This window comes from Geospiza fortis, unplaced genomic scaffold, assembly GCF_000277835.1.
Source record: "Geospiza fortis unplaced genomic scaffold, GeoFor_1.0 scaffold538, whole genome shotgun sequence".
In the NCBI taxonomy this organism is placed as follows: domain Eukaryota; kingdom Metazoa; phylum Chordata; class Aves; order Passeriformes; family Thraupidae; genus Geospiza; species Geospiza fortis.
Window position 1 is genome coordinate 1,894,321 of NW_005054368.1, and position 17,039 is coordinate 1,911,359.

General features: G+C 40.2%; 1 protein-coding gene across 8 annotated transcripts in view; it reads left to right on the forward strand.

Annotated features, from left to right (window-relative positions):
- Positions 1–17,039, forward strand: part of BCAS3 (BCAS3 microtubule associated cell migration factor) — a 292,124-nt gene that overhangs the window by 10,264 nt on the left and 264,821 nt on the right. For all 8 annotated transcript variants that reach the window (XR_004082101.1, XM_031059839.1, XM_031059841.1 and 5 more), the window contains exons 5-6: positions 2,555–2,636; positions 8,818–8,890. Coding sequence is in view for 7 of the 8 variants with exons in the window: in XM_031059839.1 (XP_030915699.1) it covers positions 2,555–2,636; positions 8,818–8,890 (155 nt within the window). In the remaining variant the exon portion in view is untranslated. The remainder of the gene's footprint in view (positions 1–2,554; positions 2,637–8,817; positions 8,891–17,039) is intronic.

Here is a 17,039-nt window from a genome sequence, read left to right on the forward strand (position 1 = left end):
AAGCTGTTACTTTGTGAAGCTATGCTAGATTAAATATTAGTGTTTTAATGTGATCAGTGGTGTAGTGTCACATCCAGATTTTTTGGAAACTTTATTTTGTGCCTGTTAAAGAATTTGAATTTTCTTTACAGGCGAGATGCTGGTAGTTGGGTGGCATCTTGTATCTTTATTACAAAGCCTCCAGAGGGGGTGTAGCTTCAGATTTGATCCTTTTTAGCTCCCAGGAGTCAGGAAATGCTGAGCACTTGAGCTGTAGAGGCTGAACCCAAACCATTCCATGATTTAGAATGCTGCAGGGACTGAGCAAAGGACCTGTTAACCTACAGTGCTCTCAAAATGGGCTAAATACCTGTAACCTCATCTTAGACACTGTTGGATCCTGTGCTTTTTGTTACTCCATTTGACCTTACTTTCTGTAATTTTCCCCCAGTATGAAATAATAAATTATCTTTAAATAATGAATATTAATTATTCAAAAGTTGCTACTGCATTATATGCATGAGAAGAGCTGGGCTGGGATTTCCATGTTAAATGCTTCAGCACAAATAAACTTCATTTGCATTTGGACATTTCTAGCTTTTCTTTGCAAGTCTCAAGTTTAAGCTCCACCAGGTCTTGGCACCCCAGGCTGGATAAACATTCTCCTGGAGTTCAGGATATTTAAGAGCAGAACCTGAGTTAAGAAGGTTTGGCCCTCTCAGTGTGTCTTCCTTTGGGGACTGGAGCTCTGTTTGAAGTAGATTGGAGCTGGGGCTGGTTGCTGGCAGGGTTCAGAAGGAGAGGGAGGTGTCTGAGCTGTTTGGGATATTTTATGGGAATCACTCCTTCCTTACCTTTGTTGTGCTGGTTCCTTTCCCTCGTGTTTTCGTTCCTAGCCAGAGATGTGCATACACGTGTGAAACAGCATTCACATGGTTTGGGGGAAAAATCTTTAATTGCCAAGAATAATAGTTCCCAAACCTTCTATTTTTCTTCTTTTCCATTTCCTCCTTTCCCTTTGCATAGAGCTGCTGTGTTCCAGTGGACAGAGAACGTGCTGCTGTCTTAATTTCTGAAATCTCTTTATTACTCTGTCCCTCTTTAATTTTCCTCATTTTCTGCTTAGCTGTGCTCTACTTTTTCCTGAGCTGTTTTTTCTGGATACAGATGTTTTCATCCAGAGGCTTTTTTTTTCCCCCAACACTGCACTCCAAGCTCATGATCAGTTAAAAGCCATCAGCAAACCTTTAGTGAGTTGGTGTCATTAACAGTGATTTTAATTGCTAAACTGCTGGGCTAAAATGGCTTAAAATATTATTTCCCCACATTTGTGTAGCTTGTGTGTAATTTCAGGCTTAACAGGGAGAAGCAGCAGTTCTCTGTGGTGTGTGCGGAATGGTGGCTTAGCTCTGTAGTAAATGGTATTTTCAAAGTAATTTTATTTATAATTGTGCTTCATGGGGTGGGTTTCATTCTCCCCCATGCCGTAGAGCAGTGCTAATAAATAACCAGGCAAGAGTGGATGTAAGCTGAGAGCCTGGAGTACTGTACTTGGGATTTGCTGGTCAAACAGTAGGAGTATTTTAACTTTCTGGACGTGTGAGCTGAAGTGCAGAAAGAAATGGAAACAACCATAAAATGACATTTCCAAAAGTTCACTTGAATTTATAGTTTATTGATTCCTAAGAACCTTATTCCAAATCATGTTCTCTTCTGATATTGTAAGCTGCTTGTTTGGCAAAACGTTATGCCAGCCTTGGCTGTGTTCTGAGGCTCATTACATCTGTTTTAAGTTGTTGGTTAGCTGGAAATGAGCTCCATAATGTTTGCCATTTTCCTGCAGTTTGACGTTCCATATCGGATCCATTTCCAGGCACTTATGAAAATACATTGAGTGACCATTGCAGGAAGTCTGGAAATTCATCTGAACTGCTTCTGGTTTAATCTTTTCAACATTGACATCACTGACAGGCTTAAGTAGCTTGACCACCAATTTTTAAACATGGTTTTCACACCTGGTGAGTTTGAAATGAACCAATATATGAAATTCTCCCATCTTTTTCCAGCCATGTTTGCCACTCTTGACTGATTTCTGGTGAGCTGGCATTTTCCTTTAGAACCATGTGAAACATGGGATAAAATTCTGTGAATTTTAGTCAGCTTCAAGTCTTGCTTCTTGCAAAGTCTATGTGGTCATGAGCAGTCAATTCAAGACTTCTTATATTTATATTTTCAATTAGAGAAATGACAGTGGTTGCTTAGGCAGAGTGTTACCAATATACCTCCCAAAAATGCCTTTCTACCTACCTTTTTAGCCATTAAATAGATGTATTTTTAGCTATTAAATAGATGTATTTTTGCAGGTGTAAGTTGTTTTCTGGCCTTTGCAGATCAGTGGGGAGGCCCAGGAGCTGTTCTGTTGCCTAGGCAGAGTTACCAATATACCTCCCAAAAATGCCTTTCTACCTACCTTCTTAGCCATTGAATGGATGCATTTTTAGCCATTGAATGGATGTATTTTAGCCATTGAATGGATGTATTCTTGCAGGTGTAAGTTGTTTTTTGGCCCTTGCAGATCAGTGGGGAGGCCCAGGAGCTGTTCTCGGTGCGCCACGGGCCGGTTCGAGCCGCTCGGATCCTGCCAGCTCCTCAGATCAGTGAGTACAGCCCCAAACCCTTCAGCATCCACAGAACTCTCTAAAAACTCTGCTGGGCCACTCCAGTTAAACTAGCAAAACAGGGTTTGTGTTTTGGGGTGGCACTGGCTTCTGATTTGTTCCATTTCTCCTTGTTTTACAATAACTTTACTCACTTCGAGCCTTTCAGTGATTTACATTTTATCATCCTGTGAGTGCAGCTCCTCTCTGCCTCTGCTTAAATACTATTTTATCAAATTCTAAACCAAGCTGCTTCATTTAACAGGATTCTTCCAGAAGTTGAGTTCACCCTGAGAAGAACTTGCTGCAAAATCTGAGCAACTGTGCATATACAAGCAAATTCCTCTAAAAAAATTACCTTGTTCCATCCAAACCCAAACTAATTGTTGATTTCTGAAAGAAGTGTTTGGGTTTAAATTAAATTGGTTGGTTTACTTTGTGGGCAAAAAGAATGTATTTCTAGTATGACCAAGGTATTTGGGGACTATGCTGGTTTAGAATTTCTAGTAATATTTTATGAATTAATTAATGAACTCAAAAAATACAGCCTAAAATCTTACTATTTAAATTATTCCTAGTAAATTGTACTGATTTTGTGTGTTTCAAAGAAAGTAAATGAAGAATGTTTAATGGACATATTATATATTGTTTTGGTGATCTCCTAAGCAGAGGAATATACAAAGTATCTGTGGCTGTGTAACTATTACAGGTTAAAGTAACTTAGAGTGAAATACTTCCCAAGCCTGTTGTTCCTTTATTCCATTCACTGGAGCCCTGCATAATTCCCAGTGAACTGCTATTATTTGTGTCATTGAGTGATGGATGTCTGTGCCCCTTCCTCTGTAGAAGGAAAAAAAAAAAGGAGAAGTGGAAATGAAAATGAAGTAAATTAATTGAAGAACCTGGGAGTTCTGTTTTTTTCTGGTATTAAAGCAGGTTTTTGATTTTTTAATCAAGTAAATCACACTCATGAACTCCTTCAAGCAGTTATTGTCTTTCTGCCCTTAAATTCCATATATTTAGCATCTGACAATGAGAGTTGTTACATTAGAAAACTATTCAAATTAGCTCATATTCAATTAAACCAAACCTTTTAAAAACATGTTTTGGTCTCTTTTTACATGGCTTGGTTTAAATAAATCTTTGATTAAAAGTACATGAATGTATCATTGACCAGTATCTGGAATCAGATAAAAGTAAAGCTGTAATAAGAGGCCTTAGATAACTAACTCATGAGCTTTAATGATTCTGAACGAAATAAAAGGAATTTGTAAAGGAGAAGCTGATTACCATCAGCAGGCTCAAACACTGTTTTACTGTAAAGCTGTAAAAAGGGAATTATTGAAAATAGGAGTCTCCTGGTGGATGGATTTGGCACGTTCCTAGAAACAGATCTGAGCTGGTGATAAGCAGCTCATTCCCAGGTGTGAAAGGAAAGCTCATGGCTTTAACTTGGTGACTTTACAGCAGCAGAACTTAATAGTTTGTCAACTATTTCATTAAAAAACTGCAGCCCTTTGATGTTAGATCCTCTGCCTCGTGGTGTGCCTCGTGGCATAATGCAGCCTTGTTTCAGAGGGATTATTTCATGCAGGGGATCTCCTGCAGCAGGTCCTGGGTGCTGCTGGCAGCAGGAGCCTGGGCAGTCCCTGGAGCTGCTGGGGTTGGCATCTGTGCCCTGCTCTGAGCCACACAGCTCTGCTGCATCACTTTGATGTCCTGCTTTGCAGCCTGGAGGAGATGGCCATGAGAAGTGGAGGGATTTCTGTTAATAATGTTTAATGGACATATTTACATTTAATGGACGTAAACCCTCCAGATGTCAGCCGCTCTCCGTGGTCAGCTCACACCTACCAGGGCCTTCATTAGGCAGGGCTTTAATTAATCTGTGCAGTTTACAATATATGTGGCCTTTTTGGAGACTGAAGCTTTGCACTGTGAGCAGATTTTGGGCTTGCAGAGCTCATATTTAGACCATGAGAACATCTCAGTCTGGATTCTGGCAGTCTCAGGGACAGGAATTCTGAGCTGTAATCCCTCTGAGCCATCCATGGCTCTTCTCCACTTCCACATCTGGGGCTGGGCTGGGGTTAGGGTTGTTTCCATGTGTCCAGGTCTGGATTTTCTGTCAGTGCTGAGGCAATGATACATTTATTTCAGTTGCCTTTGTGGTTCTTTCACCTACAAAATCAGAATATTGATGCTTTCTGAAGGAAGTCAGTGCTACAATCTCCCATTTTCGATTACTTATCCCAGGTCATTTTATAAGCCCCTGGCTAATACCTGCTTTGCCTTGTGCTGTCCCCTTTGTCAAGGTAGAGCTGCATAGTTTAAAAATCAGTCAAGAGGCTCAGAAAGCCAGGGAGCAGCTCTGTGTGTGGCAATTCCTGCTCAAAGGGGTGACAGGCTGGTGTGGTGAAGTTTAGATCAGTGGTTGTCTGTAAAACCTATTTCCATGTCTCAGCATTATGAAAATAAATTCCTCCAGCGAGCTGAATTAATTTATTGCCATTTTCTAGATTATGCTGCTTGCAGAAAGAAGATATAATAGCCCTACATCTCTCAGTGAATTTGACTGTTCACTCAAATTGACTTATAAGTGGGGGAAAAAGCAAATAAAAAAAGGAAATAGAAAGAATTTAGAGGTACTAAAACCCATTGAGAGTTGAAATATTGCAGCAGATTTATCCCTGTTCTCCACTGCTCCCATCTTTGATGTTGGTAAAATTCAGATTGGAACCTCAAAAGCTGACTCAGCTTTATGTGCAGGTACACTTAAAGAGCTCTAATATTTAGGTTGCTTTCTAAAGGAAGGCAGATGTGAGGTTTGTGTATGTTCAGCCACTTGGGTGGTTCAGTGGTTTGAAATCCCCAAAAAGGCCAAAATAATCCCAGGTTCTGTGTGGTGGAGGGGCTGGCCCTGCTGGATGGACCAGCAAGGTTTGGGCTGGTTGTGCAGGTGTGTGTCTGAGTTCTGCTGGGGTTTTTGGGATAATGAATGGGAATGTCTGTGGATTATAGAAATTACAGACTGGAATTCTCCGAGTAAGTCTCTTCTAGAGAGATTACAGGGGAGAATTTTGGGGTGCAACACCATAAGATCACAATTTCTCAGAAGCTTTGGCCTGACCTGTGTTTCCTCATCACATCATAAATGAAATAAATTAATTATTTCATTGCTTTCTGGTGCTTTAGACCAGTGCACCTGAAACTTTCACCCAGCTGGGCTGAGAGGGAATTCCAGGCTGGGGCATTCCCAGGTAGTGCTGGGCTGCTGCAGGACCACGAATGCCACAAGATTTCCAAGGAAAAGATGGGAATGAGAGGGGTTTAGTGGAGCAGGAGCAGCACTCGTTATTAAATGGGGCTGATCAGTGGAATTACACACCAGGAAAATCCACTGCATGGTGCCTCTGACCACTGCTAAATAGGTCAGAGTGTGAAATTCATCCAGCAGTTTCCTCCCGTGGCAAACCAGGGCCATTTCCAGAGTTCTGAGCAGCCTTGGAGTTCCTGTGACATCCTCTGGGCTTCATTTTCATTCTGCACCAAGATGTGCTGCTTTTGGTGGTGTTGTCACTCTTTTTATTGGCATTATTGAGAGGCCTTAGCAGGCCCTGAGGTCCCAATTCACAGTTTCATCAGCAGGACAGGCTCTAAGCTGCTTTGAGCTTAGTGTGGGTAACCTTTTGACTTCATAAACTTCTAAATGTTGATTTGTATGAAATTTCATTTAGCCACAGAGATATTTTTTTTCTCCTTTTTTTTTTTCAATTTTAAGCACACTAACTGAAGTGAGGTTTTGAAAAAACCAAACCTATCATTTAGCTAAATGGAGCTGTAGATAAGGTGGTGCCTTGTTGGCAGGAAGGGCAGTTTTCATTACTTTAATTGTGTGATTTGTCAGGATTTCCAGCATTTTATAAATGCTGTAGTGTTATATGACAGAGTTAAAAGGATTTAGAATAAAAGGAGTTTAAGAAAAAGACTTTGCAACAGGATTTCAATACTTTTTGTATTTGGGGGGATTTAGAGAGCTGTTTTTCATTTCAATTTTGTTAAACACTGTGTGTGCAGCAGGTGTGTGCAACGTCAGCGCCTCGCACATGCAAATAAACACAATTTTACAAATGAAAATTAATCCAGCAGAACTTGGGGGATTAAATGCCACCCCAGACCTGGGAGAGGCTCCTGCCTCCATTAGAGCCCAACACATGTCACTGTGCAATCTCATGGATGGGACAGCTATTAACCTGATTTAATGCCCTCAGAGGCCTCCAGTAATGATCCTTTCCTGCACTATTAATATTTACATTCTGAAAGTATTGAAGTAGGAAATGGATTTTTTAAAATTGAGGGACTTGAGTCATTATATCCAGAAATCAAAACTTTAAGCACCTATTGCAGAAATTTTGCAAATCTGTGCTGTGGGTATTAAATCTGGCATTGCTTTTGATTTTGGGCACTTGATTCCCTGGACTCCCCCCCATGTTTTTCCTCCTTCTCTCCCCTTCTTTGTTATCAAATTAGACCATAAATAAACATCTGGATTTGTGTCTCTAATATATCCTAGTGAAAAAAGAAGGAAAAAAGTAGAGTTAAATACTTTAGGTAAAATCCTGGCTGCACTTAAATCAGTGTCAGCAGTGCTGGTAGTCAGCATTTCTCCCTCGTGCTGGGAGCAGAACAAATGGAATTCATCTGTTACCTGCACTGAAGGAAACAAATTGGTTGCCAGACTCTTAAGAAGACTTTTATGTTTCATTTTTCAATTTACAGGTCAGTACATACAGTACAGGTTTGACTCACCAAAGAGCTTGAAATAATAGGAATAAAAGGAAAATACATCTGGCTGGTTTAGGTTGTTTGTAAAGCTATTGTTGATGGTGGAGTTATTGATGTGATCCATTTGACTTTATAAATACCCAAAGGTGTAGGAGGGAAGATTTTTCCTTGTACAGTTGAGAGGACTCAACAGTGTTTGTTACAAATTAAATGCATGTACCTGAGTCATTAATAATTAACAGTCTGCTATGTCAGAATGTATATTGTTAATTGTTGTGCCTTTCTGAATAAATGATTTAGTTCTGTACAGTACTATTCAAGATTTAAATTTTGAGCAGACTATATCGCTAATATTCTTTAGAGATCAAAGGGTTTGGTGTATAATGGAGAAAAAATATTCCATTATTCACCACACATGTGCAGACCCATAGATAGATAATTAAATAGGCAAAGGTTGAAAGAAAATGGAGGAAAGTTAGTAGTGGTGGTGTTGGTTGTTACTGTGTTATTTAAGTTGGGTAGAAACATACCCTGGAATTCAGTTAACTATTGTTCACAAGCAGAAGTGAGATTTTTTTTTTTCTTTAAAAACTCAATTTCAGTTTTATTTCTGTTTACACAGCAATAAAGCAAAGTTCTCCAAACTCTTAAAACCCCATTTGAAGAAGTGTGGCCTCTTTAACAGTCTGGTTGTGCTGGGGTGGAGGTGTGAGTGAGCCTGGGGGCACAGCAGGGCTGGCTCCTGCTGCCAGGGCTGGCAGGGCTGGCTCCCAGTGCCAGGCTGGTGGCACTGCTGTGGGACAGGATCCCAGGGCAGGCACAGCTGGCCCAGCCTGGCCCAAACCAGCTCTGCTGGGCTCTGCTGGGCTCAGCACCCCTGGAAGGGGATGGGATGTGCTGCAGGAGTTGTGGTTCCACTTGGAGGTTGTTTTCTTCAAGGTTTAGGTCTCCTGCTGGTGGAACAGATTGATGTGGTTTGGATTTCATCTCCTGTTTTCTTGGGCAGGGGCTGCAGAGGCTGCTCTGAGCTTGGCACTCCCGGGTTCCATTTCTACAAACTGGAAACCAAGGTGTGAACCCAGGCAGAGCTGCAGAGAACTTCCTAAAAAACAATGAGAAGTGAGCAAGAGCCACTTGTTTCAGTCACAGAATCCCAGCCCTTGTGGGATGAGCAGAAAATCACTCCCAAAGCCTGGCCATGTTTTGCTGCTCGTGTTGTTTCTCATTTTCATCTCTCTCACAGCTCTGCCTGTAATTTGAATTTCTGTCCCTTATCTTGCACAAGCTGGGAGTTTTGTGTAATATCACTATATTGGGCCCCAACCTGAACTTGGAAACTGTACAAACAGTACATGGTGATTTGCTTTTTCTTTTCTTTTGTTTTCCCTCTTGCCAGGTGCTCAGAAATGTGATAATTTTGCTGAGAAGAGGCCTCTGCTTGGTGTGTGCAAAAGCATTGGGTCTTCTGGGTAAGAATGTTTTCTGTGGATAAAAGGAATATAGAAATTGTATTGCCATCTGAAAAGCCCAGCAGATGACATCTTCAAAGCTTTGTTCCTTTTTTCTGCATGGGATAACACTGGGAGGTGGCTTTAAACTATTTTTTTGGTGTGTCAATTTATATTTTCCTATGACTTAAGCTTTTGGAAAGGAATGAAAAAGAGACTCTTGATATAAAATAAATAAAGAGGTATTTAAAGTTTATTTTATTCTCAGTGGAATCACAACTTTATGATTAACCTTTTCTGATATTAATCCAGGTCAAAATTATTACTGTGAAGTGTTTAAAGCAATCTCTGTATCTTAAAAAGTAATTTTTCAAGCAGCAACTGAATTACAAATACCAGGCATTTCATTGTTGCAGCCACACGCTGTATTAATACACATGTATTAGCAAAATACATGTTAAACCTCTTTCCTTGAGTTACAAAAATCAGTTTACAATCTTGTTTTGTCCTCTCTCCAGGACTGTTGTATCACTGCTCTTATAAAAGAGGCCCCTGAGATCTTTTATGTTTGATTCAGACAATGCACAGGATTTATATCTGTACCTACAGGAAAATATTTGCTTTTCAGGAGTAATCCTCTACACAACCATTTAATGGCTGAGTAGTTGAAGTAAATCTTCTTACAGTTGTAAGACTAATTCTGTGCCACACCTTTTTCAATTAAGAATTTAATCACTGTGTGTGTGAAGGAAGAACTGTCAAATCTTTACCTTTCTCTCATATCACTGTGTTAAATTGCAATATTAATGTCACCTGCCTTAAATGTTTGAATTAAAATCCACATAAGGCAGAGAAGTGAATTTTTTCTTTATGTATTTACAACCTGCAAAAACCAGTTTATGGTGATTTTTCTCCTTTTCTTCTCTGCCCTGTAAGTTTAACTGTTTATAAATTAGAGGTGCAAATAGTGCTCTGTCTTTATCCAATCAATGTATTTATATATGTAAAGGATGTGTTGGTTTAGTAAAAATCTTCCTTACAGTCTTGTTTTAGTAGCTGAGATACCTGAGAAATGAACAAACCCTGAAGAGAATTATTTTCACTGTATTATTGTATTCCTGTTAATGGAAAATAATTCAAAGATTCTGGACAGTTTCTGCTTTCCCCAGAAAAAAGTCTCTCATGTGTTTTCAACTCCATAATATTGTAATTTCTAAATCATTCTTTGTTGTTACCATTACTAATTAACTCCCAGATGAATTTCCTGCTAATAGATTTTGTTTTCTGTTCTTGTATGTGATCATTTCATACTCATCAACAAGATGGAACTTTTGCCTCATATCTGATTTTCTGGTACACACATTTTTGCATTTTAAAAGTCACATTTTTCCAGCTAGTAAAATGACTGAAATGTTTCACTGGGAGGTTGGCCTGGATGATTTTTAAGGGTCCCTTTCCAACCCAAACCAGTCTATGATTCACTGTATAATCTTTTCAAAACAATTGTTTTCACAGCCCCCCAAAAGATGCAGTCCTGACACAGAAATGGGAAACAGATTGTGGTTTTTGGCTGGTATTTCTCTGCTGGTTTAGAGGTTGGTTCAGTCAGCTTCAGTCTTAGATTACAAGATCTGCAAATTAAAAGGAAAACCAAAAAAGAAAGAATATCTGACTAAATTTTGGGGTTGTGGAGGGTTGTAAAGACATGCCTGCTTGTTCCTGGTGATAAGACAAACAAATCTTTATAGACACACAAAATTAATGGATGGGTTTGGTGCACATTAATGCATTTCCTAGGTGGTGAAACATTAAGATATCTCTATTTTCCCCACATGGGTTATTGAAGACGTAGTTTGGAACAGACTGGATCTGTAAAAACACTTTCAAATACACCAGAGAGGCCCAAAATACATTACTTTCATTCTGTTCAAATGTAAATGTTAAATAAATACTTCAGTTTAACTAATGGAAAAGTTTAAAGGGAAACCAACCAGGATAATTCTGTTTAAATTCAGATCATTAAAAAAACAGTTGAGAATCAATGGAGAGATTGCAAGTTTGCCCTTCAGTAGATAATATAGGTAAGAAGAAAGCTGAAAAGAATCAAAAGGACCATTCCAGGAGGGAAATAAAGGCACATGAAGGAGCAGGGACAGGGAGAAGAGAAAGGGGCAGGGAAGCCAGAGCCCTTGTGCTGTCACTACATGATCCTAAAGCCTTTCTCAGATCTGGATCTCTAAGCCATCCTTACAAAAAGCGTTTGATATTTTGGTTCCCTTGTCCTGTGTCCAAACAGCCAAATCATTTTGCTAAAGATTAACAGATTATGCCATAATCTTACATAGGCTGTATGATAATCAGCTGATACTGTAGGCGTAACTAATTAACCAATCAATAATAGATGATAAAAAAGTGAAAGTTTGAGGCCTTTGGGGAGAGTGCAGGAGCTCAGGCAGTGGCCCCTTCAGCAGCCTCTAGCCTGTGCTGCCTTTTCAGTTTATATTTTTAGAAAGATGAATTAGTTTGATGATATCAAGCAGTGGAAAATTTTGGATGACTTGAAGAATTGGATGGAGGTCATTCAAGGGCATGAGAAGCAAGAGGTAATCTTTATTAATCATGGGAGGAGAGAGGAAATTAGGGTAAATTAAAGAAGGAGGAGTAGTTGGAGCAAACAAAATGTGTAACTTTGGCTAGCCAGCATTTTTTCCCCCTGCTGATCTGTTTACAAGGCAAATCAATTGACAGCAGATTTTCAGGAAGCGTGTGCTTTATTCTCAGGGCTACTGTAGATGAAATCCTGCTAACCTTAACCCAGCTTCAGCTCAGGAATGTGTTTATGGGAGTGCTCAGGTTTAGGAAGCAGCTTCCCATGAGTAACAGCACAATTAAAGCATTAATATTTTCTCAATTAATATTTCAGAGTCATGTGAGCCTGGTCAGGCTCTGGCAAATCACTGGGTAGTGCTAAAATCCAGTGTCCTCTCCAAGTGTCTGTAGCTTTCAATGCTTCAGATGAGCTGGCTGGGAAATGATTTGTCAGACAAACAGCAAAGCTCCTGCAAGGATCACCCAAGAGGAGGAAATGAGCTCTGGTGAATGAACTTTTTGTTCCCAGATGCTGCTCAGGGGAACTCTTCCTGGAATGCCCTGAAATTTCAGAAATTTCCTCTGGTTTTTTCCTAGTGGTGATGGTGAGGGCTCACCTGGCTCAGCCCTGCCATGGGCTGTGCAAAGGGTGTGCTCACTGCAGATAGAAAATGCACTTTGTTTTCTGAAATCACTCAGAAAAAATGGTCTGGGCCACATGGTTGTGATTTTCAATTGTGTTGGGCACTATGTAATAGATTTTCATGAAGTTTGTGAAGTATTTGTGGGCTTTTATTGAAGACTGAGCAAAATTCAGATTTTGTGAAGACTCTCAAGCCTAGAGAGCAAATTTAATTTAATTATTTTGTTCAGAAAGGTACAGTAAGATCTTTAAAGTTGGGCAAAACTCTCTCATTTCTGTTACCTTTGGGGATTTGAGTCCCAGAGGTTCTTGTGGTGCTGCATAACTGCAAAGCCTCATTAACTGCAGAGCTGTGTGGTGTCAGCTGCCTTGCAAAGACTTCCTTCCCTTCCAGCAGATGAAAAACATTTTCCTCTCTGATTTCTTTTGGGAAAATTCAGTTTAGCCTTAGCAGGTTGTGTGGTAGCTTTTAAGATCCTGAGAGAGGCAGGAATAAAGTAGTTTAAATTCCTTTTAGTGATGCTGGATGGGGTAGTTATGTGCTAAAGATAGAATCTCCATCTTAAAAAGAGCTCTTCATTTTTTCTTGTAAGTTGATTCAGTGATTATAAAAATGTACTTTTTTGTGATGTTGAAGTAGTGTTTGCTGGTAATTCTGTGAATTTTCTCATGGATTCCAATGCCAGGAGATGGAGCTTTAATGGAGTAAGGTGGTGTTTCCATGTGTAAATACCAAGGGCAGAAATGCTCTGGAGTTCCTCTCATACTCCAAATGTTTGTCTCAGTGAACCTAGAGTAAGAAATAACCTTTGAACTATAATAAACTGTTAATCTTGGATCAAAACTGGGAGAAAATGAGTATTTGGGGTCAAACCTTGACCAGCTGGTGAGAACCATGGGTAGTTTTGACCTTCTAAAGCTTTGATTTATGAAGCTGTAAAAAGATGAACCTTTTCCAAGGCATCCTTGGGATGCAGTGGAGGTTTGGGACAGCAGATTTCCGAGCTGAGGCACAGTTTTGTTTTACTGCTGCTCCAACCCCTTTGTGTGTAGTGATGCAGGGAGGGGATGAAGGGATGGGAAGGATGGAGGGAAGGAAGTCCAGATAAAACCAGCTGGAGCACAAAGCTGCCCCCAGTAACTTGTCAAAAGAAGCACCACAGGGAAAAGATAATGCACAGCACCATTACAGGCAGGGCTGCCACTTCCAGGGCCACTTTAAATTCCACTTTAAATTATTAAATACTGTAAACGCTATAAAGTTAATTAGAAGAGGAACAAACTCTACAAAGATAAATGTGTTTTCAATATGTTTCTCAGGGAGGGTACAGTAGAAACCAGTGAATGAGAGGAAATTTATTTCTGGCAGCACTCTAGACATGGAACTGTGGTTGAACTTTTTACCCTAATTACGTCCCCACTAATGCCTGCAGCGGGCTGGAATCAAAGTGGCCCTTCAGGCCCTGGAAAGTCTCTGATGTGGCGAGCGTTTGTTGTGTGCTGAGGGTTACTTCAGAAAAAACGGAATATTGTGACAGGATTTTTCAAAATTTCTCAGTTACCACCCACCTCACTTGTTGCCTACAAAAATAGAGTAATTGTTTGCATCTGTGTGTTTTTGTCTGTCTTAGAAATAACTGTTATAAATCAACGTGACAGAGCCGGAGAGCAGTTGAGGATTATATTTTCTTTCCTTTTCTTATATGTTTTAGGGTTATTCCTGTGTTCTGTAGTGTAGGGAGGATTTAAAGGACATTGGAAAGCAGAAGTTTCAGGATGGTTGAAGTTGTTCTCTTTTCTTGAGGACACTTAAAGCCATCAGATCCCAGTGGGTTCACAGAGGATGCTCTTTAATCTGTTTTTTCCTAAACAAGTGCAGTCACTTCTTGCTCGTAGTTGGAGCAGCTGATTGCAAACTGCTTCAACTTCCAGCCCTTGTTTCTGTGTTGTTACACAACTGCTGCCCCTCGAGTCATTCCCTACAACTTGGCAGTGTTTGAACTTTGCATCTGTTGCTGAATGCCATTTTCTCCCTTACCGTGGGCTCTCTTGAGTCCTTCCTATGCTTTTCCTTTCCTTTCTTCAAAAATATTTAATATGCAGACAAAATGTCATGGGAGTTTGCTGAGCTCAACCATTCATATACGGATGAGCTCCTTTTAAATCTCCACAGTAAAGACAATTAAAATACAATTTAAAAAATTGATATAGTTATTATTTTTCTTTGGTTTGGTTTTTTAAAACAGAATGCATGTATCTTAGCTTTAAATTTTATTTTTGCAAATTTCAATTTATAATACTGAATATTTCTTCAGTAATTCAAACTAGAGATTTAGAAGGCTCCTGCTTTGTGAAAAAGCTGTAAGGCATGTGCTTAAAAAAAGATCTTTCTTAATGCCTTCTTTCTTTTAATTCTGACTGGGTAATGTATTAGAATATCACTTGAGGAGACCCCTCACACATTTTTGGATGGTTGCTCACAGACTTACTTTTAAAATTAATGGTGATTCAAATTATTAATAGAATATTTAATGATAATATTTTACAGTGAGACAATAATAAAATAACACAACATTTTAATCAATTTTGCCTGCACAATTTGAAATGCTGCATCTCCCATTTCAGCATCAGGTGACTCTCTGGGGAGAATGCTGTTTGCTGTGTACCTTTCCTTAGCAATTGTAATTCTCCTGGGAATATCAACCACCTTTAACTAGGAAATTCCTCCAAATTTAATGAAAAGTGCTCCAGTAGAGGGGGTGGCTGCATTTTTGTCTTCATTGAGAGAAAGGATATAAAATAAACTGCAGTTTGTTTTTGATGTTAAGCAATTCATCGAGGATTTCAGCTTTAAGATCAATGTAAGGAAAAGCAGAATATTCCTTTTGCTGCTTCTGGGGCTCCACAAGTAATTATTTTCAGGTATTATTTCATCATTTCAACCCAGCTTTTGGTGAGTTCAGCTACAGTGAGAACTCTGCACATCTGTAGAACGTGGTCTGTGATTCAAGTCATAAAACAGAGTAAGAAATACCTAAGAACATGTAATTAATGGGCACTTGGGGAAATTCTGGCCTACCTGATGTGACCAGAACCTCGGAGCAGCTTTGCTGTTTGGAGCACTTTTCAAGTGCTTTAAGCAGAAGATCTGAGCTCAAGAGTAAGAAATACCTAAGAACATGTAATTAATGGGCACTTGGGGAAATTCTGGCCTACCTGATGTGACCAGAACCTCGGAGCAGCTTTGCTGTTTGGAGCACTTTTCAAGTGCTTTAACCAGAAGATCTGAGCTCATTCATGCTCAGCTTCAGTCATACGCACTCTAAAACCCTCTAATTATTTCTTGGAAGCGGAATTGTTTTCAAGCTCCTCAGAAATTGTCATTTGAGCCATAAACTGGCATATAAACAATGAAGATTTAGCAGAGTCCTGTGCAGCTGACAGACATCCTCTAATGATCTCCGTCACGCAACTGCCGGCAGCGGCTGCCTAATGCCGAGGTGATGAAGTGTTGCACAACCCCACGGGTTTCTTACGCCGTTAATGACACCGAGGGCAAAAGAATTTTAGTTTAGACAGGTCAGGGCAAGGTTTTGTGCTTAGTGGTGAAGCCCCAGAGTGGTTCTGAGGGCGGCCTGGAGCCGCCGGCTTAGCGCGGCCTTTGTTGGTGCTGAGGGGAGAGGCCGAGGGGCCTGTGAGGCGCGTGAATCATGAGGGGAGAGCACAGAAAGGGGGAAAAAACGAGCCTGAAATGGAAAGAAATGGGTTACAAGAACCAGCAGGATGAAGTATTTGGTCCTTCACGAAGGTTTTAGCGGTAGCAGGAAAATTTTTCAGTGCTGGTTGTTGAATGTGCAACAGCAAGGTGGGGATTCTGATGGGGATTCTGCTTCTGATGCTATTAAAGAGGAACGTGCCTCAGATACAAACAACAATTGTACATATGCTGAAATAATCAGCTGCAGTCTGTGTTAACTGTGCTGTCTTCTCACACACCACTAGTCAGGAAATTCTGTCAGTACAAATGCCTCAGAATAAAGAAAACAGGTCTGATATTGCTTTGGAGTGTTAGAAATTCTGGCACTAAAAAATCTGTGTCTGGCTGAGGCTGTAAGAGGCTCCACAAAATGTTCAGTTTGGGTTCTACATGTGCTTGGTGGAATTTGGCTGGAGCTGAGGTATTTCAGCATCAATTTGCCTACAGAGTTGTGCTCCCAGAAATGAGATCTTTTCCTCTTAAGCTGTGACATGTGGCTGTCTCTTAATATGCAAAAATTGCTACATTTTTGATTTTGGTCTGTCTTGGAGATCCATGTGGCTCTTACTGCAATACAAACTCTGTGCATTTCTTTCGTGGTGAGTTCTGCTTCATTTGACAGTAGGAAGGGCAAGACAACTCTTTAATTTTGTATTTTTGGGGGGAGACACATCAGATTGTGGCTTAATCAGCTGATCACAGAAATATTAGTGGTTGATAGAGGTATGATAAATGCAGTTGTATTCTGTCAGAACTTAATCTTTGCTTATGTTCATGAAGATTTACAGAAATGTGTTCACTTTCCTGCGTGTTCATAGAATGATCAAAGACAGCCAATGCAGGTGCATAAATTGTGTATAAAAAGCTTGTTTGGCTACAAACAAGCAAAATCTAGTCCAGAATATAACAGAAAAAAATGATCCTGCTCCTCAAGTAGACAGACAGATCTCTGGAGCTGCCGCTAATCTGCCTGTATTACCCAGTGGCAATGTGATGGGACAGCTCTGCTCTGGAACATGTGGCACGTCTCACTGGAGTGGAAAGTGTGTCACACCCGGCTCTCCCTGCAAAGGCACAGCTGAGGAGGCAGCTTGTGCTGGGTTTTACACTCCATGACGGGAGTGCCACATGCCGGGGACACCGAGGTGGCTCTGGGCTCTCGTCGGCTCTGTGCGTCCTGA